General features: G+C 38.9%; 5 protein-coding genes across 8 annotated transcripts; 1 reads left to right on the top strand and 4 right to left on the bottom strand.

The window, feature by feature from the left end:
* Nucleotides 1-337: 337 nt before the first annotated feature.
* LOC5515084 (galactosylgalactosylxylosylprotein 3-beta-glucuronosyltransferase 3) lies at nucleotides 338-3,053 on the bottom strand. 2 transcript variants are annotated; one of them, XM_032384625.2, is made up of 4 exons: nucleotides 2,809-3,053; nucleotides 1,982-2,524; nucleotides 1,458-1,748; nucleotides 338-1,292 (listed from the first exon to the last, which is right to left on the bottom strand). In XM_032384625.2, the coding sequence occupies exons 2-4, from the start codon at nucleotides 2,516-2,518 to the stop codon at nucleotides 1,197-1,199; spliced, it is 924 nt and encodes a 307-aa protein (XP_032240516.2). In that variant the 5' UTR covers nucleotides 2,519-2,524; nucleotides 2,809-3,053; the 3' UTR covers nucleotides 338-1,196. The 2 variants fall into 2 exon arrangements, with proteins under 2 accessions (XP_032240516.2, XP_001635231.3); XM_001635181.3 differs by having other exon boundaries at nucleotides 1,982-2,508; nucleotides 2,809-3,051.
* Nucleotides 3,054-5,613: 2,560 nt separating this feature from the next.
* Nucleotides 5,614-8,896, bottom strand: LOC5515044 (ubiquitin-like domain-containing CTD phosphatase 1). The gene is made up of 8 exons (XM_032384626.2): nucleotides 8,705-8,896; nucleotides 8,329-8,420; nucleotides 7,984-8,075; nucleotides 7,778-7,893; nucleotides 6,994-7,229; nucleotides 6,722-6,835; nucleotides 6,300-6,427; nucleotides 5,614-6,092 (listed from the first exon to the last, which is right to left on the bottom strand). Exons 1-8 carry the CDS (start codon nucleotides 8,874-8,876, stop codon nucleotides 6,080-6,082), a joined length of 963 nt encoding a protein of 320 aa, XP_032240517.2. The 5' UTR covers nucleotides 8,877-8,896; the 3' UTR covers nucleotides 5,614-6,079.
* Nucleotides 8,897-9,039: 143 nt separating this feature from the next.
* Nucleotides 9,040-13,994, top strand: LOC5515086 (arsenite methyltransferase). Of its 3 annotated transcripts, none has more exons than XM_032384622.2 (10): nucleotides 9,040-9,169; nucleotides 9,310-9,519; nucleotides 10,455-10,605; nucleotides 10,967-11,103; nucleotides 11,172-11,241; nucleotides 11,512-11,593; nucleotides 11,663-11,794; nucleotides 12,433-12,525; nucleotides 12,710-12,765; nucleotides 13,008-13,994. In XM_032384622.2, the coding sequence occupies exons 2-10, from the start codon at nucleotides 9,359-9,361 to the stop codon at nucleotides 13,230-13,232; spliced, it is 1,107 nt and encodes a 368-aa protein (XP_032240513.2). In that variant the 5' UTR covers nucleotides 9,040-9,169; nucleotides 9,310-9,358; the 3' UTR covers nucleotides 13,233-13,994. The 3 variants fall into 3 exon arrangements, with proteins under 3 accessions (XP_032240513.2, XP_032240514.2, XP_032240515.2); XM_032384623.2 differs by having other exon boundaries at nucleotides 9,128-9,227; XM_032384624.2 differs by having other exon boundaries at nucleotides 9,137-9,191.
* Nucleotides 13,918-20,111, bottom strand: LOC5515045 (Down syndrome cell adhesion molecule homolog). Its single transcript, XM_032384620.2, has 7 exons — nucleotides 19,799-20,111; nucleotides 19,298-19,708; nucleotides 18,049-18,333; nucleotides 17,513-17,824; nucleotides 15,618-15,914; nucleotides 15,052-15,357; nucleotides 13,918-14,851 (listed from the first exon to the last, which is right to left on the bottom strand). The coding sequence occupies exons 1-7, from the start codon at nucleotides 19,857-19,859 to the stop codon at nucleotides 14,733-14,735; spliced, it is 1,791 nt and encodes a 596-aa protein (XP_032240511.2). The 5' UTR covers nucleotides 19,860-20,111; the 3' UTR covers nucleotides 13,918-14,732.
* A 2,335-nt stretch (nucleotides 20,112-22,446) lies between these two features.
* LOC116619647 (C-type lectin domain family 4 member E) lies at nucleotides 22,447-24,729 on the bottom strand. Its single transcript, XM_032384627.2, has 3 exons — nucleotides 24,191-24,729; nucleotides 23,293-23,527; nucleotides 22,447-23,193 (listed from the first exon to the last, which is right to left on the bottom strand). Exons 1-3 carry the CDS (start codon nucleotides 24,558-24,560, stop codon nucleotides 23,061-23,063), a joined length of 738 nt encoding a protein of 245 aa, XP_032240518.2. The 5' UTR covers nucleotides 24,561-24,729; the 3' UTR covers nucleotides 22,447-23,060.

The following is a 24,729-nucleotide window of genomic DNA, read 5'->3' as shown; positions in this document are numbered from 1 at the left end:
TGATTTTTGTTTCCCTCCAGAATTCGAGTTAAATGGGCTGTATGGAAAGAAGATTGAGGGGGGCGTAAGGGGGGGGGGGGGGGGGGGGGTGCGAAAACCGCACAGGAAACGCACAGAAAAATGCCAAAAACCGAAAACCGTCAAAATACATCAATAACCGTAAACCACAGTCTAGAGAAACCGCGGAATAAAATACGAAAAACCGCGACTCTAGGTAGTGTATCTAATGAACAGATTCTTGTATAAAATAACAATATGCTGCGCTACTGCTTTTTAAATCGAATGCAAAACATAGAAGCAAGCACAAAACATCCCAAGGACGACGCAAAGTACAATATCATCGAACAATTTCGTTGGTATATTTCGTATTTTCGTGACACTTGAGAAAAGATAAAAAAGTTCAAGAAATTAAAGTGAAGAGAAAATTTTAACTTAAAAGTGGAAATACGATTGTGTCAATATAGTTTGACAAATTCATCTATGCATAAATCTAGATCTAGATCGTGTCTGATATATAATATACATGCTATAATATACATGGAGTTTGTAGGCTCTACATCTTATTAATATTTAATCAAGAGGCGTTGAAGAGAAGGGGCTAGGTGTAGGGGTAAGCCTTCAAGAATACAATAATTTGGACAAATTATGTAAGGGATGGGACTAAAGCTCTTTGAAAACAGTGCTAACAGTCTCGCTCTACCATCCACAAGACAAAGAAAATATCACCATGCCCTTTGTCAAGTGGTCAGTCCAGAAAGACAATACTGACCATTTCATTTTGGCACTGTTTGCATGGGGCTTAAAGTTAAAAGTACTAAAATAAGATCTAAGTGCTGAAGCGTTTAAAACGCCAAATGGTCATTGGCAGGAACTACCATAACAAAAATTGACAATGTAAATTCGGTTTTATATATTATTTATATGTAATTTTGTGAAGAAATATATATCAAATATCTCAAATCATATATAATATGACATATGTGGCATAGTATATACAAATAGTGCCATATGTGTGTTGATATTGCCATATTGTAATCTGCTTGATGATCCAGCTTCATTTTTTTGTTGTTGTTGTAGGGTTCTAATAAAATTGATTTAAACCTTATATTGTATATATATTTCTTGTTATTTTTTAAAAGCCAAATCTAATTTGCCATGTTTGATTCCTTTAAGAAATTGTTTTATTATGTTTATCACTAAACCTCCATTGTTGGTGAACCTTTCCCCAATCTTTGCAGCCTTTCTTCGTTTTTAATTTTTGGTGTTGCTGTTTGTGTGTGCCACACAAGAACCTAAAGACACAAAATCATGTCAAATGAAATGTAGAGCATCATTACATATTAAATCAGGGGCAGGGGGAAGTATTATTTGCTTTTATCACTGAGTAAAGCACAGGGGTATTCATTTCATTTTATAAACCATTTCCAAAATGACAATTGTAAATCAGTATCTCCTACCTTTGTGCAGTCATCTGCCAAAGGTTCTAGATCCTCCCTGGTCACAAGTTGGCCAACAATGGATGATTCTACATAACCTCTCTTGGCAAAAGGGTCCATATTAACAGAAGGATTGTCCAGTAAAAGTTGTACATTGATAGCAAACCCAGCCATGTCAAGAGGAAGAGGTCGCTCTGGCAGCCAATCAGTATGAAACTTGATTACTTGACCATCCTTACACATAGGGCCCTCCCATATCAGACCACCGACAATTCCTACAGGCCAGACAGACACACCCTTGGTGTATCTCATCTTGAAAAAGAAAGAGCAATGAACAAAATTTACATCAGTGTCTAATTTAATGAAGGAATGAAAAGGATGATATTCAGTAATAATGATAAAGAAATCATAATGCAGCCTCTTTGTTTCCATCCCCTCTTCCTCTTTCTTCAAAAAAATTCTTATACACACAAGACACAAGTATTACATCAGTTCTTCCTTCTCCTCACTTTATTCGGTGGAAAGCGAGTTTGAAAACAACTCACCATCTCAAATATTCTGATATCATAAGTATTATCATCATCAGCAAAGTACACCACAGCCTTCCCATGCTTAGGATTGTGATGTTCCCGCATCCAGCTCAGTGCTAAGTTCCTCTGATCAACACCTCTATTCTTCAGCCATCTTGGCTCTCTTCCTTTTCGTATTGACTCATTACGAGTTCTGATATTTAAATGAGTGTATTTATTTCCACACTGATGCAGAAAATTGGTAACTAAAGGTGTTTTAATCTCTGAGTCTTCCACAACAATCCAGTGCATTTGCGGAATGTGTAGCAACGTTTGTGAAAGCCGCGTTAGATCAGCTTTTTGAGTCAGTGCTGAGTGGGTTGGAGTAACAACATAAATGAGAGGCATTTGTCTTGATAATAATGTCATACTTGAAATCCCCAAAAGCTTCATTTTGCTTTTAATCTCTTTTTCCCATACGTTGAGGTGTAATTCTCTTTTCCTCAAACTCTGGAGGTTGACATTGTGTACTTGGCTACTGAACTCCTTTGATGGGTCTAAACCTAGAAACATAAAACTCTGAGAAATTTCGATTGTCTAGCTGTCAGTTAAAATAAAGCACTTGATCTTTAAGACAGATCTGTGATATAAACAACGTAAACAAAGACGGGAATGTCGTAAACAGTGTAAAAGTAAACTACTGTACTCAAACTATAGATAGCGAGAGAGCAACACAAATTGAGACAGACTAAGTATTAACGAAAACCTGACATCACTCCCTTAGTTACAAATCTGCAGCAAAAAATGCTAGAACCGAATACTTATCGCTAAACAATGATCAACATAATTTCTTCTGAATTTACCTCCAAAACAGTTTTTCATCAGCCAAATTAATCCTAAGCAGATACTGATCACTGAGAAAATAATCAGATTTCTGGGCGACAATGGTCGAAAACCCATGCCTTGTACGCCTGTAAAAGCACAGTCACATCTTTGCTAACACAACCTGTCCAATAGCCGACAAAGTGGAGACACAGAATAAAGATTTGACAAGTTTATCATTTCGCCACGTAATTAAACGGGTGATGTTTATTTTCGACAGGCGTTCCTGTATCACAGGTACTTATTGGGCTACCTGTGGTGATCGGAAGACCCTGGGGAGGGTTCAGGTCCAGTTTCTCCTCGTGCGTAAAGCAAAACTCAGCATTTCTTCGAGTTGCATAAGGAAATTTCGGACGATATTTACGTGATTTATTGGCGTTTTTCTGCAGAACACATCACGAGAGTGTTGTTACGTCCCTTATAACTTGTAATGTGGCCTCTGATCCTCGCCGGCGCACGGGCATATGCTCCTTATATTGTTTTCCCATTTGCTGTCACTGTGGGTGCTGTCGGGTACATCTTCGAGACTCGATTCAGAAACGCGGAGAAGTGGCAGAAAACCACGGAAAGCACGCTAGAACAGCGCTCTGACAGACAACTGGATAAACTTTTGGATGCCACGGAGGTTGGGAAGCTCCAATACCGCGATGTTATGCCAGAGACAATGTTTGATAAAAATCAAGGTTACAAACGTGGATTTACTGGTAGATCAATACATGCTGAAGAAACAAGCAAAGATTCTTGATATGAATAATGATGCAGCGAATTATAGTAAAAAATAAATAAACCATAACCTTGTTAAGACAGAGGAGCAGTTCCATTCATTCAGGGACATGACGTACTATCAAAAAGTAGCACCATGGACGGATTGCATGCACTTGAACACTGTCTGTCTGATTGACTTGTTGATGCCATTGAAACGTGCTGGATAGGATAGGATGCATGACAGGGAAGGGTTTATAGATGAGAAAGTAGGACAGGATGTTTATAGAAATGAGGATACAGTACAGAATGTGCGGCAGGGATGGGACAGATGAATTTTAGAGTGGTTTTCAAAAACCCGTGAAATACTATTTACTTTGTTTCATACTTATACACAGTAATGTCCTTGTTCTCTTTTGTTCTGGCTTGACTATAACACTTAAACAATTACATTTTGTTGCAACACTTTAACAATTACATTTTGTTGCGTGAGATTTTGAAAACCACTCTAATAGCAGGTCATGACATTGTTTTAGATAATTCTCGCAAACTGTAAAATAAAGAATACAGCGAGAGTTTGGCACAATGAGAAGTTTATTATCACTATAAACAAAAACTAGGAGTACATGATACTACAATAAACTTCTCAGCCCACCGATTTCCAAGAATGACATGGAAAAGCTTAACTCCACTGAGATAATTCCTAACTGAGTCAGTAGTCATGCTGCGCGCAAGAAATTGACAAAATACACATAAAACGTGTATTGAGGCTGATACCAACAAAAAGGCTCACCACTGGGTTCTGTGGTTTCTTCGAGTCCCCTCCGCATAGGCGGCGCAACGAGTCGAGTGCAACTCTAGTTAGAGCATTCGTGCAGTCATTAGTTAGGATATTTTAGTAATCATATTGTATAAAGTTTTGTTAGTGCTGCTAGCTCCAGCTCTGCTGAGAAAGCAAATTAAAAATCACTGTTAAATTTAAATACATCTAATCCTATCGACTGTTCTACAAAACTAGACTGCATCCACAGCAAAAAACTCCTTGGCGTATCTCTTGCGCAGATGCCACTGCGCAGATGCCACTGAGGAAATATGGAACGACCAGTCTAATAGCAGGTCACGACTTCATTGTTTTAGATAATTCTCGCAAATTGTAAAATAAAGAATACAGCGAGTGTTTGGCACAATGAGAAGTTTATTGAGAAAAGCTTACAACATATCACTAAAAACAAAAAGTAGAAGTACATCATACTACAATACATGATACTACAATAAACTTCTCAGCCCACTGACTGGGTGACAAAACTGTTTACAATATGATTACTAAAATATCCTAAGTTATGACTGCACGAAGGCTCTAACTAAATGATTCTGATCTCGTGTGTACCAGGTACCGTACCAGCCTCAATATCAAATAAGGAAAGCACGAATTAAATATTTTAATAAGATCTCGAAATAGACCCATGACCATTTTGCTACGTACACCCCCAACACCTGCCATTGGAAGAGTTGTCTTGTTGTGACTTGCTTGTCACAAATTGGGTTGTCTTACAATTCACCTATTATTATAGATTTCAGAACTACTTTAGGTTTTGATGATGTCATTTTAAATCATTGCACCTCCCTTTGACGCAAATAAACATCCACCCATTCCTTGTCCAATGCCAGATCTGTTGAACATAATTTGACTACTTGGAATTATGAACCTATTGAGGAATGCTTGCATAAACGGCTTCCATGTTATAGTTCATAATCAAAGTGGTCAAGTTTGCAATATGGGCCCGCTTAGGAGATGTGTCTGAGCCAGAAATGTTATTTCTAATGTTACAATTTGATGGCAAAGTATTGTTTGTCAAAAAACTAAGCTAACCAAAAGATGATATATATATATATATATATATATATATATATATATATATATATATATATAATAATGCGATAATGCGTCAGTGCAGGCGTTCATATAACAGTGCTCAATACATAGATGTAGAGCGGGATATATCTTGGTTTGTAGGAAAAAAACACGCGAATAACCGTTTCATCTCTACAAGCCTCTGGCACTAGAGTTGTTCTTTCTCATTAGATATTTTATAGATTTTTTTATTTTTATATTTTATTGTATTTTTACAGGGTAGCAGATAACCGTGTTAGAAGACCCACTTCAGATGTTGGAAAGTTGCTGAAGTGTGCGCCTCTTTACAAAAGCACAATGATAAATGTTTGAAAATTTAGTATGGTCTGTGTGTCCTATACTTTATGAGATCTCTAAGCATAGATGAATAAAGCAAAGTTACTACTAAACATTACAACAATGGTATATTGGTCTCAATTCTGTTTTCTATATCAAATTCAATTTTAGTTGTATTTTTGTTGAATGACACACACTGGCATCTCATAAAATGTTTTCACAGGCAAATAAATGTTATTACAATGGTGTGCATAACTCATATACTTTTTACAACACTGAAATTTTACTTTTACAGTGTGTGTGAATGTTAAACAATTGCAGATTGTTATCCAACTTGATAGAAAACGATTTGAAGTACATAATCACTTTTTGTAGCTGAAAAAGAAAAAAAACATTTACAGTTGACATTTACATTTACAGTTCTTTCAGTTTTATGCTATGGCTGTAATGCTGGATGGTGAGCGGGTACAAAAATATGGCCAAGTTGAAAACACAGGGAGGTTCCTCAGGCAGTAAGCATACAAATGAATTCTGTCCATGGAATGCAACTATCAAAATATTTTATTATTAGGTTGTGGATACCTTTCCCAGTATTTGTGGTTAAGATTACTGAAATCTTCCAGAGATGCTATGTTCTTCAGGTACTTGGAGAGTTTTAATAGCTCCTTGTCTTTATCCCTGTTAAAATGTGCTTCTCTAAATGGGCGGATCTGAAAGAGTTTAGAGAGTAATTAATGGTTTCATGAACTGAATGATATGGCTATAAAGTTTTTATGATTTCCAAGTGTAAACTGCACAAGCGAAGCATTGCCAGGCCCAACATCATGTCTCAAAATATTCCTAAGTGCTTTGATAAGATATTATCACGTGTGTCCATGTGACAAAATGAGTTTGACTGTGCTGTGCTTTTCTCTAGACACACCTCTGATGTATGTGCTTTTTGCACTGGGCATTGAAGCATTATTAAATGCATGCAAAAATAGCATAGGAATATGGCTACTTACTTTCAGACCATTTTGTGGGTTCATCAAGAAGTTTCTCCGCAGGTCATCAAACATAATTGTATTTTTGCTACTGAACTGCTTGAACTTTCCCCAAATCACACCTAATGGCTTGGTCTGAAATAAAGATTATCATCAATTGAAGGTTAAATATCAAATGCAAAAACTGTCATTGGGGTTGGGGTACTCGCTGATCCAGACTGAGATAGACTAACTAGAAAATCTAAAATCTAGAAACTCCAAAATCTTCCATAATAATCTAAAATAAATAGTACCTCTATAACACCATACTTTGGAGCTTGGACAGTAATCATTGCAGAGCTATCAAGGTGAAAGCAGATCTTGTAGTTGGGATTGTCTGTAACTCCAAGCTCCTTCATCTTTGCATCAATCCATTTCATACTTGTTGCTGACCAGATCACGATATTGTAATCTTCATATGCTGATGTCAGGAACTCATGGAGATATGGTCGCATTAGCTCAAACCCTGTCTCAGCCACTGATCTGTGATCTAAGGTTCATTCAAGATATACTGTACTGATCATTAAAAATCAGCTGATCCAGAAGTGGGATAAAGTATCTTGATTTCCTTACGATTTATATCCTCAAAATATATTTTTGTGGTAAACCATATAACCATCCAGGAAGCAATAATAATAACAATAATGCCCATCGATTCAAAGATCACACATCAATTAAAGGCTCATATAACAAAGTATATGGCAGAAGTAATTTTAAGGTTAGGCAACTGGGCATGTCCCCTGATCCCCTCCACCACAATCAACCTCTGTTAAAAAATTATGCCTATTGAATGTGAACCAGCAAACTGTGCACTATATATCATGTTTGAATGTGTATGTATGTGTGTATGAAAGTTATGCATTAAAAATTGCCATTTGGCATTATTTCACTTTGATACCACAAGCAATACATAGAGCATTAATAAATGTCTTGCAAGCTATAAAATGTAGGACACACTTCCACATGACATTCGAATGCTTGCTGAAACAGGTAATTGTAGTACTGGTTTGGTAATAAGGATAAATGAAACAAGCTTACCAAAAAGAGTGTAGTCAATATCCAGGACCAGAAGTTTCTTGTTATCTTCTGGGTCATTCAATATGTTAACTTTATAGTCAGCTACTCTTCTGGATATTTTTTCAAGATTTTCATCTCTGCAATTAGAAACGTATTAAATATAAATCAACCCCTTCTATTGGAAATTACCATTGTCATCATTACTACAATCTTTTTTTCATAATTACCTATTTTCTACCATGATTTCATCTTCTTCAATATCAAAATCATTGACAACTTGAATGTTTAACAGTTCATCTGATGGTGCTATTACATCTGCCTGTAGAAATAGGGAATGAATACATAAGTATGAAACTCAAATCCAATCATTCCATTGTGTTTTTAATGGGTTTGATTTCAGAATATGCTGATTCATTAAGTCTGTCATAATGAACCATCTCACTTGCCATTCTAAACGAGGGTAGAAATGTATGTAGTTAAAAATAGTTAAGTAGTTTAGTACAAAAAATGTATGTAGTTAAAAATAGTTATGTAGTTTAGTACAAAATCCATTAGTTAAAAAAAATACATACCAACTTTTCCTCTCTTGTCCCCATCATCATTATTTTTGCCCCTTGTTTTAGGTTGAGACTGCTTAACTTGATATCATCTGTTGGAGTTTTGCCTACGAAGAAACAAAATAATAACTCTAGGCAAGCTTTATAAAATATTAAGTAAATAAGGTATGTCTTAACTTAAGCTGATCTTACTCGTTTTTCCTTTAAAATATAAAGCTAAAGCTGTACTCTACGTGTAGTCTTTTAGATTGTCATGTTTTAAAAATTTGGTATTTGATTTTAGAATAAACGATTGTAATATAGGGGTCAATAATAGAAAGAGAAATTTTAGTAAAAACAAAGTTCAATAGTCTGTGCGAGAAAAAGACAACAGAAAACAACTGTGACAAACCCTTATATTTGAGCCCTAATAATTTCTGTCTCTCTGGGAGCACTCCGGTCTTCTCTTGTATGACTGCCTTTAGTGTTTTGACTGTATCTTGTGGTTGTAAGTTGTTAATAGAGTATTCCTTTCCACTCCATTTTACCACGACACTCACGGAACATGTCTCAGGGGCCGCCATATTGGATTCTTGGACAGATAGAGGCCTGGGAACCAAAAGTTAAAAAAAAAAACAGCAGCTATCGCAAATTGCATACATAGAGAGATCGAACTTCAAGAACTGTATTTATTTATTTTTTTTTTTTGAAAAAAATCTTAAGTCGGCTAGCTAAAATTGAAAAGTCTTTTTTTCTAAGTACTCTCAATCATATTTATTTTGAAATGTGGTCATTCCAGGAAAAAAATGATTTGGGGTTCCTGTGGCTCCTAAAGTGTAGAAGAGAGACTACTTGGAGTGTAGTACACAGTACACAGGTACAGCGCGCTCGAAGCAAAAGTACAGTTCTTCTTCGCAAACGACTGTTTTATTTCCGTAAATATGATAACGCTTACATTATTAACTAGTCACTGAGCCCTTTCCTTTTATATTTATTTTCTTACGCTTATTTTTACAGCACTCAAAGCATTGTTTTAAGCGAGCGCCTTGCTGTGGCGACACAAATCATGGACATCAAAGAGAGCGTGAAGGACTACTATGGAAAGAGACTGAAGGGATCGGATGACCTACAGACGGATGTATGCAAGACACAGAGCTGTAATATGGTAAAAACCTCGCCATCAACTCGAGAAGCCCTGGAGCTTTGTAATGAAGAGGTTGTCAAAAGGTGATAAAAAGTCTTCACCGTCTGATGAAGCTCTTTTTGACTGGGTTGCATAGAGAACCGATGTGTAATCCGCAGTGTTTTATGGGTAGCATTACTATAGCTGTCAACTCACCCGCTTTAGGCGGGTTTCAAAAGATTTTTGACCTCATCACAAACATAATTTTTGTGAGAATGTTTATACATTCTTTGCATTCACCCGCATTGGCTCTTTTGTTTTGTTTGTTGTTTTCACATATTTACTGTAAGTGTTTCACCCGATTTCACAAGATTTCTGTCCAAGTTGGGTTGACATCTAAGCATTACATATGTAGATTCAGGCACTGCTAAAAAGGGAAGTTCCACATTTTGCTTTTTTTCAACTTTATGACTGCTTGTGATGCTACTGATCACATTGCATAAAATTACCTCACTATCTCCTTAAACTACATGAGATCTGTTAATGTTATTGAAAATGTTGTTTTATTCTTATTTAATCCTGAAAGGGGGGGTGAATAGGGGTATGTAAATCCGCCGATCCGCAACATTTTCTGGGCAAATCCGTGGATCTGCAGATATTTTTAGATCCGCATGGTTTGACAGATAAACAATAGCATCGATTGAAATTCATTAAAAATCCGAAACTCAACCGTCGAAGCAGTCAAAATTCGAAATCCGTGCCCAAATTGTCAACAGATCCGTGATCCGCCGTATATCCAAAATCCGCCAATCTGCTAAAATAATCATCAAAATCCGTAATCCGTGAGCATTTCGGGGCTGAATCCGCCGATCCGCGAACCTATTCACTCCCCCCCCCCTGAAAATTTGGCGAAAAAAGGTTGGAGTCTCCCTCCTCATAAGTAACATCATAGTTACCAGATTACTTGAGGCTGATTGACATTGTAACAGTTTGAGGCATTTTTCAGCATTCAAGCTGAGTCTAAAAGTATCTCCTTCAGGTACTTTGGTTGTGGCTTGGTGTTCCCTGAATGTCTTGATGGCTGCCGCATTCTTGATCTTGGTAGCGGATCTGGCCGTGACTGTTATGTGCTCAGCAAACTTGTTGGAGAGGAAGGTTTTATCACAGGCGTGGATATGACTCCAGAGCAAGTACTTCATGTCCCCTTTTTGAATATCAAAATGTTACACTGTGCTTTTCTATCACATCTTATTTGCCAGCCATACAGAAATGTCACTGAAGCTCTTACTGTGTTTCTGGGTTTAAAGTAAGACCTATGTAAACAATCTGTCATTCAAATGTTATCTCAAAACATAATATGGTTTAGTTTGTGGAATGGGGGTAATGGGGGAAAAAATATATATATATACAGACACCACAAGCCTTTTATAGATTTCAGGACTAAAGTTGCAAACAATTGACTATTATATATATAAACATGTTAAATATTTTGTTGATATTAAATATAATATCATAATATCTCCTCTTTGAGAATGGTATTTATTTAAACAGTTGGATATTGCCAACAAGTACAAGGACTACCATGCCAAGAAGTTTGGTTACAGCAAGTCAAACACAGAATTCCTTATGGGTGATATTGAGAACTTACAGAAGGCTGGTGTCAAAGATGACTCATATGACATTGTGGTGTAAGTATCCATTTTCTAGATTACTTAGCAGATTTTGCTGCTTACAACATGCATTTTCTTCCCTCTAGCTCAAACTGTGTGGTGAACTTGACCACAGACAAACGAGCTGTCCTACAAGAAACATGGAGAGTTTTGAAGGTAGGGATGCAATAAGCTACTGGGATTACAGTTTACTACTGGTACTTGAACCTTTGAACCAAAGGAAATAAAAATACAGTTAAGGTTGGCCAATGCAAACTAAATGAAGGGAAACAAAATCAGTTTGAGTTAGTAAGTGCTCACAGAAACAGCAAGTTGGAGTAGTATGAGACCCATAATTATAAAAAAAATCCTGAAAATAATCTCCCATTTTCCCTATCATTATTATCCTTTTCACCATCTCCCAAGTTGATGTCATCCTTGTTTCAGGATGGAGGAGAAGTGTACTTCAGTGACATTTATGCAGATAGAGTCCTAAGTGAAGAGCTTAGACAGCATCAAGCTCTCTGGGGTGGGTACCACTCTGACCATCTCATTAAACAGGCAACAAGAAAAGAATGAAATCTAACTGTGTTTCTAGGAGAATGTATTGCTGGTGCTCTTTGGTGGAGAGAACTTGTTGACTTGTGCAAAGACATTGGTTTTTCTGGCCCTTATCTGGTTGTGAGTAACAAAACAACTGTGGAGTCTGAAGAATTAAGAAAGGTCCTAGGTAAGAATAGTGTAACCTTGTTAGTCTACATATTTTGTAATATCTATTTGTCCTACTTATGCAGTTCAGTGTTTTAATTACATTAACAATCTTGTATGTATGACTGAGCTTTAAGTTCACTTGCCAATCAGCATCATGGCCAAAAATTTTTTACATTGGTTTCAAAACATGACAGTAACCTCCGCAATAGTTTTGGCATTTGTTTCAATTTTTGTATCCGGCTCACTTGGGGGCCCAGTGATGCTTGCACACTCTTGATTTATGCCTGGAAAATTTCTATATTGAGCACAATAGACCGGTTTCACGATGTTCCGCACGCATCCAAAATGCCACAGTGTGGCGGGCCAAAGCTAATCCAAAATGTGGACAAAAGGGAATTTGACTAAAAAATTGCTTGAAAGAAGCAATCTGACAGAATTTTCTATAGCTTCATCTTTAAAGTCCACTTCGTACACCATTTTAGATCAGCTAGGGCTAGCCAGTCTGTGGCATTTTGGATGAGCGCCACAACATCCTGAAAATGGTCTATTCTGAATAAACCTGGAGAGAGTACCAACTCTGTCAATATCTCTTTTTGCATTGTCTTTTTTTCTGTTGCCATCATGTCATTTTGGTAAAAACATTTTATTTCTTTTAAGGTGATGGCCCTCAGTTCGTCTCTGCCACTTATCGACTCATTAAGTCACCAAGACATGATGATAGTGACCAAATATTTGAGGCAACATACAAAGGTAGCCACAGGAAAACATTCATTTGTTAATACGATAAATTGTCTAAATATTAAATACAGAGAACAAGACCTAATATTTTAATTGATTTATTTAATTATTTGCTTTGCAACAGACCTAGGGGATCACTTCACTATATGAATAATGGCTTTACTTGACAAGTTAGTTATTGTGCCTTTTTCTTCAGGAACATTACCAGATCATGAAAAGGAATTTGTATTTGATGTGTACACAACGTTCAAGGTATAGTAGAGCCGTTGTGCATAGACTTGCTTAGGTTAGTGTGTTGTCATTAGAAATTAAAACCCCAAGCCTTTGTCCAAACATATACATCTGCTACGGTAGGGACAAAAGGAAGAGGGAGAAGGGAGGGTATCAATAATGAAAACAGAAGAGGCTGATAATTTGACTAATAAAAATGAAGAGTTTTTTTATCGCTTTTGGCACTATAAGAATGAAGGTATGAATTGTCTACACCCTTTTAGACTGGCCAGCAGCAAAGTGTTGATGCAGCTGTGGCTAACATCCTGCGAATCTCTCGCTACTCCAAGCATTTCGACCTGAGCAATGAGTCAACAAAGCGATCTGAGCCCGGGAGAGATGCCTATCAGACCGCAGACCCATTTATCTGGCTTAAAACTGATGGAGGCACAGAAACGTCATGCTGCCCTTCATCCAAGAAGGCCTCATCTGAGAAGCCATGCTGTTAAACTCCATCTGAACGGCCATGCTGTTAAACTCAAACTGAACGGCCATACTGTTAAAATCCATCTGAACGGCCATGCTGTCAAACTTCTGGGAAGCTATTCCGCTTGACCAGAACATCAAAATAGCATGTGCCAAGGTATCAACTGTAGGAAAGGTTGGTGGAGTAAGGTAGATATACTGTAGGTAATTTAGGTATACATACTTATGGGATTCTTATGGACACTGCTTTCTGTTGCTGGTACTGCTATAAGGTCTTTTGGACTATAAACTATGGTATTATGCATGAGGTATAGTGTGACTGGGAGGTTAATAGTAGTTTGTCATTATGAAGCTTTAGGAAGTAATAGTATATAAGAGATTCACAATTGAAAGTGTTGGTAAGATGGACATGAACCTATCTCATTCACGCTTGTTTCTAGAATTTTTATAGGGGTGATTTGTTTAGTTATTTAGGGAACAATTTTCTCTTATGTACCTCCTACTAACTCAAAGTATTTTCAATTGGGTGGACCAGCCGAGTGTGCTGGTTCTTACAAATTTCCAACCCCCCCATCTATGATCTTGATATGAGTGTAACGTATAGTTATAAAATAACATATTTTTGTACTTAAGATAAGTTGAATATAATATTGTTATGTGCTGTAGCTGCCATTTACAAAAGAGTAAAGAAGTGCTTTACTTCTTAAATTTGATCAATATGTCATGTTTAATCACCATTATAGATTTATGTAATATACAAATAGAATTATATCAGTATAACCCTTCACTTTGTAAATGTTTGTAGCTAGCATATATTTTGAGAACATTGTAGGTGTTAGTGATATTGTACCTAATGCATGATCAAAGACTGTCAGAATCAATTCTTCAGTCGACCAGCTCGTTCCGTGACCAGGATTGGCTGAGGGGGGGTGCGCAGTCATAGGTCTCATATGGAAAAGCATAGTATTTGAAGATTCCTTAATTAGAAATGACCCACTTCTTTGGCAGCAAAGGGGGGGGGGTGGGGTGCGCGCACCCTGCGCACCCCCCTGCATTGTATCGATTACTTGACAGCAGTAATCATTCTGCTAGCCTCCAACGCGCCGCTCTTAGAGACTGCGCTTCCCTGGGCCCAATGAGCGCCTGCTCGACAGAGCGGAAAAACGAATTAGCCATTATCTCTCACGCTCGAGAGATTGTTTGCGAACAACCAATCAAAACCCATGTTAGAATGCCGCACCCTGTGGGGCCTAGGGAAGCGCAGTCCCTATGAGCGGCGCGTAGGAGGCTATCATTCTGCCTGTGCTAACATAAATATTTGAAAGAAAATTAGGCCCTATGCCAACTTTGGTACATTTTCTTTAGCTAGAACACAGGATTTGAAGTGTTTTTTTTTTTGTGTATGTGTGTGCGTGCGTGTGTGTCCGTAAACTATTACTCCTGGGAGATGCACACTTTTCTTGTGAATTGGCTTGACTCTACATTCCATAGATCCTGCGAGGCTCTGAACCTGGACGTCTTTCTTATAACGTCATGGTATTCAACATCAACACTGCCCATGCGCCAGCTAGTGCCAGTCTGCACGCGATATTCAGCGTGAAGTATGAAGCACATGATCTGGTCTGTGCGCTGAAAACCTCTTCTAAAAATAGAAAGGTTCAAAGCTTTCAGTTACTAAAAAGCCGAAATAGGACATCTCATTCAAAATGGTCTCTGATGTTTCTCATGTATGTCTGTGTGATTGGTTAAGGTCACCAGAGCGTTAATTCTCAGTTAGCTACGTCTTACTTTCAGGCACAGCTGTAAAATGGAGCGAAAGGGAACGAGAAAGCGTAGACTTACCAGTGTATTTTACGCTGACCACTTTAGAAGGAGGACCATAACCCATGCTATTTCTAGCAGACACCCTAATGTCGTATTTCATATTTCTATCAATCCCTGTCAGGATGAACTCGTTGCGGTCGACTTCCACGTAGCGACCTTGGCTCCAGTTCGTTTGAACCTCCTCCTTGTATTCCACCATGTATTCTGTGATAGGTGAGCCGCCGTTATCTAGCGGCGAATCCCAGCGGATTTGTATATGGGGCCCGTGATTCGTGTTGAGTGCGGTTGCGCTAATGCCCACGTTAAGTGGTCTGGATGGTTTCTCTGGAAGAAAAATCCATATGAGAGTTGCAGTTGTCGATCTTGGAGACAACATAAGCATTTACATAAGGTTTTTGGTAGAGTCAAAGGATAAATAACGTCTTACTTTAAAAATATAAAGGTGGTAAAAACTATATTGTACAATGCTGATTGTACAATCCATAGCTACAATAACCCAGTCAGGGGTGGAGTGACTCATTTCCGTTGCCCACCCGCGTCCAAATGCTCCTGGGTCAACGTCAAGGGGGCTGGTACCCTCTTACCTGCAAATGCCGCCTTGAGGACTTCAGAAGGCTTACTCGGACCAACTCCATTGTACGCGATCACTCGTATCTCGTACTCCTTCAAATTGGATTTCTTCTCTAGTCGCACTTCTTTTGCAAATGTGCCTGTCTGTATGGCTCTTGCCCAGGCTGCCCCGGTAGCCTTGTACTCCACCTTGTAGCCATTCACGCTGACGCCACCGTCGTCATAGGGATAGTCCCACGTGACCCGGATATAGGGATAGCCATCGTTTCGAACCAGTCGATAGGCGAGGTTTCTTGGTGGTGTAGGCTCACCTGAGGATATGACAATTTTACATTACCATATACACAGCACGACAATTGGCAGCACGGACCTTTACCCGCCGATTTCTTTTAGCTTCTTAGTAGGCATTAGAGTCGCCTTATACTCGTACAAAACGTTGTATTGCGTGTTGTTCGCTAACAACTTTGAGTGGATGGTTGTTCACGCTTTTTAGGTGTCTAGGTGAATAAGGGGGACTCCCCTACACTACTCAGAGTACCGTAAAAGAAACCAATGAGGACTTCCACTGGGAACTAGGTTGTGACCTTACACCCTGCCCTGCTCATCAATGTGTCACAAACTGATAACAACAGTCAATGCATTACCCTCTTATAAATATTGACAAGTGAGTTGGTTATCAATGGTAAAACAAACGTACCCCAGAACAAATGAACGCCTACCTCATAACGTGATAATAAACACTTACCCCAGAACAAATGAACACTTATCCCAGAACGTGAGAATGAACACTTACCCCAATTTGCGATAATGAACACGTACCCCAGAAGAAATGAACGCTTAACCCAGAACGAGACAGTAAATACTTAGACCAGAACGTGACAATGAAAACTTACCCCAGAACGAGACAGTAAACACTTAGCCCAGAACGTGGCAATAAACACTTACCCCAGAACGTGACAATGAACACTTAGCCCAGAACATGACAATGAAAACTTACCCCAGAACGAGGCAGTAAACACTTAGCCCAGAACGTGGCAATAAACACTTACCCCAGAACGTGACAATGAACACTTAGCCCAGAACATGACAATGAAAACTTACCCCAGAACGAGGCAATAAACACTTAGACCAGAACGTGGCAATAAACACTTACCCCAGAACGTGATAATGAACACTTAGCCCAGAACATGACAATGAAAACTTACCCCAGAACGAGACAGTAAACACTTAGCCCAGAACATGACAATGAAAACTTACCCCAGAACGAGACAGTAAACACTTAGCCTAGAACATGACAATGAACACTTACCCCAGAACGTGACAATGAACACTTACCCCAGAACGTGACAATGAACACTTAGCCCAGAACATGACAATGAAAACTTACCCCAGAACGAGACAATGAACACTTACCTTAGAACGCGACAATGAACACTTAGCCCAGAACGTGACAATGAACACGTAGCCCCAGAACATGACAATGAAAACTTACCCCAGAACGAGACATTAAACACTTACCCCAGAACGAGACAGTAAACACTTAGCCCAGAACGTGACAATGAACACTTAGCCCAGAACGTGACAATGAACACTTAGCCCAGAACGTGACAATGAACACTTACCCCAAAACGTGACAATGAAAACTTACCCCAGAACGAGACAATGAACACTTACCTTAGAACGCGACAATGAACACTTAGCCCAGAACGTGACAATGAACACGTAGCCCCAGAACGTGACAATGAACACTTAGCCCAGAACGTGACAATGAACACTTACCCCAAAACGTGACAATGAAAACTTACCCCAGAACGAGACAATGAACACTTACCCCAGAACGTGACAATGAACACTTACCCTAGAACGTGACAATGAACACTTAGCCCAGAACGCGACAATGAACACTTACCCCAAAACGTGACAATGAAGACCTCTGAAGGCTCTCCTTGTCCAACCACATTCCTTGCCATCACCCTCATCTCGAGCCCATTCCTCCCTTGGTCGCGCGGCCTGCACATGTGGATGTACGGTGTACTGACCACCGCAGTCTCCGCCTCCCACCACCCCTCCCCAAAGGGCTTGAACTGTACGTCATACTGAGTGACTGGGGAACCTCCATTGTCCAGGGGGGGCATCCACGTGACGGATGTCTGCACGGAGCAGTTGGCGCTGGGTCGGAGCAGGCGCTGTCGAGTTACGTTCCCAGGTGCTGATGGTTTATCTGAAAAGAAATTCTGTCAATATCAGCATTTAACGAGGCGCCATTGTCGTCGTGAACTTGCAAGAAACTGGGATTGCGTGATCGTTTTTACCAGACTTCGTATGTTATGTCATATCAGAAGTATGTTTCCACCCCCTAACGGTTCTGAATTTAATGAGAATTGACATAAAGCGAATAACTGTCGAGATGTTCATATCTAAGCGCCGTACAAATCTCAAACTTACGCAATCTTTTGATGTGAACCACGTGCGTCTGGTTGGTATTGGGCGTCATGGCAACACAGACATACGGTCCAAAGTCCGCGTCATCGTACGTGTGTACAGTAAGCACACTGGTCACTTGGTCATCACGTTGAGGGAATTGGCTGACGGAGTTGCCAATGGCTTGGTTACGCCAGATAAACTTTGTCGTTGTGTCCCGTGCAACCTTCACGTGACATAGCAGTTGGACTTTGTTGTTATGCCACGAGGACACCACGTTACTGGATGTACTTTTCAGGATTTGGAGATCTGAAAAAAAAGGGATGAACCTTAAGGGTGTTGTGTAACCGTTTTGCCACAACCTTTTATTAGAGGCGAAAGCTAGCCCTTGATCTAGCGCATTAATCTTAGTGGTCATTCACTCGGTGTATCAGGAGTATTGTTTCCACATTCTTACATGAGTCACGGAAAAATGTAAACATACACAAGCTGGATGCGCCATTAATTTTATGAGAGAGATGTCATGCTTTATATTAGATTGACTGAATAGGATGTTCTTGAATGTGACCGGCTGAAAACCACACGTTCACGTTTATGATTCCTATTATATCTCCTTTCAACGCCTACATAATTTTTCTAATTTCTAATATCTTCTTTAAATTTACGTTAGAACACGTACAGATAACTGCAAATAAGATGTGTTCACAAGCAGGTGCAACCAAGTGGGATTTAGATTGTCATCACTGTGCACATATGGCGATAATGGTTGCACGATTACAAGAAAACGACTACAAAGCCTTGCACATCTAAGTAGCTATGAGTATTACTGCAATTTGTAATGGTGATTTCAAGTGCCCCTCCTTGATTGAAAAACCGCAAATGTAACATGCCAATACTGGGTTTTTACGGCTCTTGGATCTCAAATACGGTTAATGTCAAATAACCTTTATTTTTTTTAAGTTAATATTCTCTAAACTCCTTTTAATACAACCTTAAAGATTAATCGTTTTTGCAATTACAAAGTTTTTAACACTGTTTGTGATTTGAAAATTTGTGATGAAAGACAATCAAATTGCGATCAAAACGGTTTTAAACAAAAAATAAAGTTTTTTTTTAACTTAAAAAATCAAAACTTTCGATGAAAATCCAAAGCAAAACATAATTATAACACCACCAACAATAATTGTATCATACGATATTTTGGCGAAATTGCCCGGAATCACGAAAAAAAAAAAAAAGAAAAGAAAAACAATTGTTACACAAATGAACTTACCAACAACCCGAAGAAACACATAATCTGTCATAGTATTTCTTGAACCCGAGAACTTAACCAGGCAATAAAACTCTGACGAATCGGCGAGTTGCACATTTGAAATGACTAGTCCCGCGGTAACATTTCTCATCACCGTTGTCCTGTTTCTGTAGGATGCAATTTTCGAGTTTGGGTTATAGTTCCATATAACATTTCCTGATGGGAAAATCTTGACAAAAATCGCCTCTAGTCGCTCTCCGTAAGCCCCGATTCGAGAAACCAAACCGAACTTGATAATTTCGATGCTTGATATAATCGAAGGTGGCAACTTCCATTCCAACACAGCATTGCTTCCTAGAAACACCTCTTGGTCCTGTAGCTCGAATGTTGCATTCGGCGGAATGGTCGTACCATCCACAGAAATACAAACTACTGCAAAATGGATAAACATAATAACGGTTGTTAATTGATAAAGAATGAAGGAATAAAATGTTAAGTTCAGATGTTGTTTGTGGTACGTACGGTGAATCAGAATTAGCCAAAACATTTGGAGGGTCTTTGGACTTGGTGTGAATGCAATCATCGCAGTACAAAAATCATTATTTTAGCAACTTCAGTTGTTACACCTGATTGAACCTTTGACGTTTGTTTGACATTAGACAAAAGTTCGGTTGTCATATCTAAGAAGGTTAACGCTTAGTTTAAAGTAACAAATCAACGGTTTTGATTGGTCCAAATGAGTCATGTGACTATTTGCAAAGACTCGATTGGCCACAAGGTATCCAATTAGGTCTAATCGATGTTTGAGGGATTCTGGTATTGCGACTATTACTAAAACATTTCCCAAGGTGTTTCCACGTTAGAAATTCATTTATTTAAAAAGAAGAATATTTGAGAATACCTTACAGTCGACCTCATGTTGTGAACGCCAAGTGTTTATATGAATCTCCATACCCTGGAGATAAGAATGAAGAGAGCTCATTTGAAACATCCGATGGAGAAACGAACGACATAATTATACATGCGGTTGAATCATTATCTGATATTTCACATCAAAACATTTCAACGAAACATTTGCGCATATGGGTTCACGTCACCAATCTTTAGGGTTTTTTTTATATCTGTGTTTTATTGTTTTGAAATACATTTTCTCCTACTTTTTTTTAATATCCGAAAGGACTTGACAAACTTAATAGCATGTTCTTTACTTTTGATACCATCATTGAAGCATCCATAACAGTAATCGAAATTAACCTCAAACCGGTAATCCTCTTTTGAAACACTTATTTTCTTGTTATAATTTCCATAATTCAAAAACTGAATTGCCGTTCATGCTGATTTCTTTATTAGTGGCGAGCTTAACCTTCCCATTTTTCAGACTTTCATTTTCTGCCAGTAACAGGGATGTTCTCTTTGATATCGATGGACGAGTTTGCTCATTATTATGTCATTGCGCGCATGCGCATACGCAGAACGCGGTTGTACTCGCTGCATCCCATCTACAGTCTTCAACACGAGCTGCGATTTTGGCGTCTATTTTATTGCAAGGTCAACTAAAGTCAATGCGGAATTTCGACATGACGAAATTGCTGCAAATCCCTCCAAATTATTTGGAATACATTAAAAGATGTCCTTGCAATGTTGGGAATCGAAACATATATATATATATAAACTTTTTTTTTTTTTTTTCAATTCACAAAATGTTCCAGCTGGCTTCCCCGCCTTGTCTAGCCATCAGTCCATCATTTTAGTGCGTCTTGCTTTTATTTCTGTGTGTTGTACTTTGTGGCAAAGCTAATAGAATAAAATGAAAAAGATAAATAAGCTGTCACTGTACAATTTCTGTTAATTCACAGGCTGTTGACAAGCGCGACTTGAGGTTAGATACGCCCCGAAAGTCGATGCTAGCGCGATATTGTCTTTGGTCGTGCACTGACCCGCATTTGGCGTAACCAAGTGTTCATGTTTTTGGTCAAGTGTACTGACCCGCATGTGGCCTAATTAAGTGTTCATGTCTTTTTGTCAATTGCACTTACCCGCATGTGCCGTAACCAAGTGTTCATGTCTTTATTTGTTCAAGTGTTTTGACCCGTGGCGTAACGTAGTGACCCTAGAGTATACAAGTGGGTGGTGGACCCTTAATTGCTTTCGAGCATGACGGCTTGAAAATACAAAAATAAACACACAAAAACGTCAGAGGAAGATAATAATGGCTACAATCCTCCTACAAATACGAATACGAACAACTAGTTATTTCTCCTCAGTATATCGCTAGTCATCACCATGATAGGGAAATGAGAATCTTTATAAAGATATTCTCTCTGCAGTCTCCCACAGGATCAAACCACGAGCATGCTATCTCCTCCGACCCTCCCCTCCCCCTCTATTATAACGATCAGTAACAGAAGCAGGTCTGTAATGCCATGCTTGTGGCACATGTATTGGTTCTACACATGCTAGAAAAATCAACACCTTGATTACGACTCAAGTATATTAAGGCCTGGGTAGATTGCTTTTAGCATCGGATATAACTTTTTGCCATAAACTTTGTTAACATCGCCTTAAATTCGTTCTTTTTGGCAAGATGATTAAAGTCGACGGCCTTAACATTTTCGTAATGTTTTCTTGCTGGTGATGACGTCACATAATAGATCACGTGACAAAATAGTTTTTTGCCTTTCCGCCGGTGGGAAAAACAGCTTGGACGAAGATGTTTACTAAATAAGTGTTGACTTTATGTGTGTCATATGATAGCGTTTTAGCATCCAAAATTTTCTCTGCCGTTAACAAGATATTAATTATTTTGTTAAGTCACGTGACCTGCTGCAAATTAAAATGTTGATTTGTGACCGAAAGGCTAAACTTTTCTTGCCGGTTAAGGCATCAGTGTGCAGATGTGTTTCAAAGGAACATAAAAACATGCGATGTTTTCTTTTTCATAGCGTATCCACCAGCGGAGAATTTTTTGAAATATTGATTTGCAAAAGTCACGTGATCGGCTGGATGACGTCATCACTCAAAATAAAATATTACCAATCAGCTAACATTGCCGAGTTTGATGTTTTGGCCAAAAATGGTGCACTTAAGGCAATGTTAACTCACTTTAAGGCAACTTTCAAAATTTCAACTGTTTTAGCTTAAGATCCAAGCCTTAATACACTTGAGGACGGTTTAAGACTTAGTGCATTTTATTCATTGGTTTGACATACCATAAATTAGATTATAGGCGTGGTCTCACAGAATAACACTATATAAGAGAGTAAGCGTAGTCTCATGAACTAACACTAAATTAGACTGCGGGCGTGGTCTCACAGATAAACCATAAATCAGACTATAGACTTTGTATCAGAGAATAACACTAAATTAGACTATAGGCGTTGTATCAGAGAATAACACTAAATTAGACTATAGGCGTGGTCTCACAGATGAACCATAAATCAGACTATAGATTTCGTATCAGAGAATAACACTAAATTAGACTGCAGGCGTGGTCTCACAGATGAACCATAAATCAGACTATAGACTTTTTATCAGAGAATAACACTAAATTAGACTATAGGCGTTGTATCAGAGAATAACACTAAATTAGACTATAGGCGTGGTCTCATAGAATAACACTAGAAAAAATATAGGCGTGGTCTTACAGAATAACACCAAATTTGACTATAGGCGTGGTCTCATAGAATAACACTAGATGACACTATTTGCGTGGTCTCACAGATGAACTATAAATTAGGCTATAGGTTGGTGGTCTCATAAATTAACATTTTAGACTAGAATTAGACTACAGACGAGGCGTGATCTCACAGATGAATTTTTTAGGTACTTCACAGCTATAGTCATCCCACATCTGGCCACCATATCCCATATAAACGCATATGGAGGCTACAGGCTCTCCTGGGTGCCACTCGGTGTACCTGATAACACAGGAAAGACATGTTTTAGAGAACTTTAGTTTTAGTCGTCAGATGCTTTCTGGTGACTCCGATAGCTAAGGGAGGTTGTACATTACTTACGAGGCCAAAGAGTTATCGACTACCCATCTAAAGCCGTCTGCTGCTCTCTTCAGACCAATCCACATCGTACCAGACCCCAGGCCGTAGACGAACTCATTCTCTTCCTTGCTTGCTATCTGTACCAGGTCTCCGCCCATATCGCCACAGGCAGCCCGCGCATCATTCCAAGCCATTTCCCTTGTATCGGCCCAGTAGCAGGAGTCGTTAAACCTCTTCCACCCGGATTGACAAAAGACTGGATATTTTGAAATATTATTGTTATCGTCATTAATATGACTTTTCGCTTATTTTTTTTTGTCAACAAAGCGAGGGAAACAAGAAGTGTTAGCGCCCTGGGGCCGGTTCCTAGAAAGCAGGTTAGCGCTAATCCAAGGATAAAAAGAGTATTCATCCCTGGTTATCGTTGACCAGTTTTCTAGGAACCCGGTCCTGTATCGCAGGTACGGTTATCCATTTACAAGTGAAAATAGCGTTTTAAAAAATTGTCAAAAAAGAGTCATTGTTCAACCATAATAACTCTCCCCTAAAAATAGCTCTCTGCGTGATCAGGTGATTGAGACCTCATTTGAAGACTTTAAAGTGCTGAGTTCACAGCCAAAAAAAATATTATCATGATATGTTACAGCTTGTGATTTTGATCTCACGTAAAATCTCTATGTAGAGTGAAACCTCCATGTAAGGAACCCCCCTAACCGTAACCCCATAATCTAATGCTCATATTTTAAAGTCCCACTTTCAAATTCTAACAATTTAGGATCCATCACAGACCCATGACCCTATTGGGGGTCCCGAGGTGCATCATATCTAGAAGAGTGTCCTCTGAACTCAAGACTCCTAAAAGCATCCAGAAAGCCTAAGTTAAAACGTTGAACTGTTGAAAATTTGTTCGTATGCTTACTTCTTGGCCGAATGCTTGCATAGATGCAACCTATCGCCCTCTTGAGTCGCGATGGGAACCATATCCGGGATGCGTTGTTGAGGTCGCACTTCTTCTCAAGTAACCAATAATTGGCACTCCGGCAATTCTCATCTTGTTCGCACTTGATGTTGCAATCTCCAGCGTTTGCTGCATCGACAGTGCTGAAGTTTGAGCCTAGTAACGCTCTATTCGGCTCGGAGTATATGGTGGTGCAGTTACGGGCCGAATGGTTGAGGTGTATTCCACAAAGGAGAACGCAGCTCAGAATGGCAAGAAAACCCATCACGACAAGCTCCTGTGACGAATGCCGAATCCTTTTCTTTTCTTTCTCAAGTAAAGCATGGCACATCAATTATTGATGCTTATTTAGATGTCAGTTATCTAATGAAATTTGAATTATGGTGTAGTTTGTAAATTGAATTGTGGTGTTGTAGTAGTGTGAGTCACGGGCTGAATGGTTGAGGTCTATTCTAAAAAGGACAACGCAGCTCAGAATGGCAGGAAAACCCATCACTACA

The sequence above is a fragment of the Nematostella vectensis genome, chromosome 6 (assembly GCF_932526225.1).
Source record: "Nematostella vectensis chromosome 6, jaNemVect1.1, whole genome shotgun sequence".
Taxonomy (NCBI): Eukaryota; Metazoa; Cnidaria; class Anthozoa; order Actiniaria; family Edwardsiidae; genus Nematostella; species Nematostella vectensis.
Note: the sequence above shows the minus strand (reverse complement) of the source record. Positions and strands in the feature narration are given on the sequence as shown.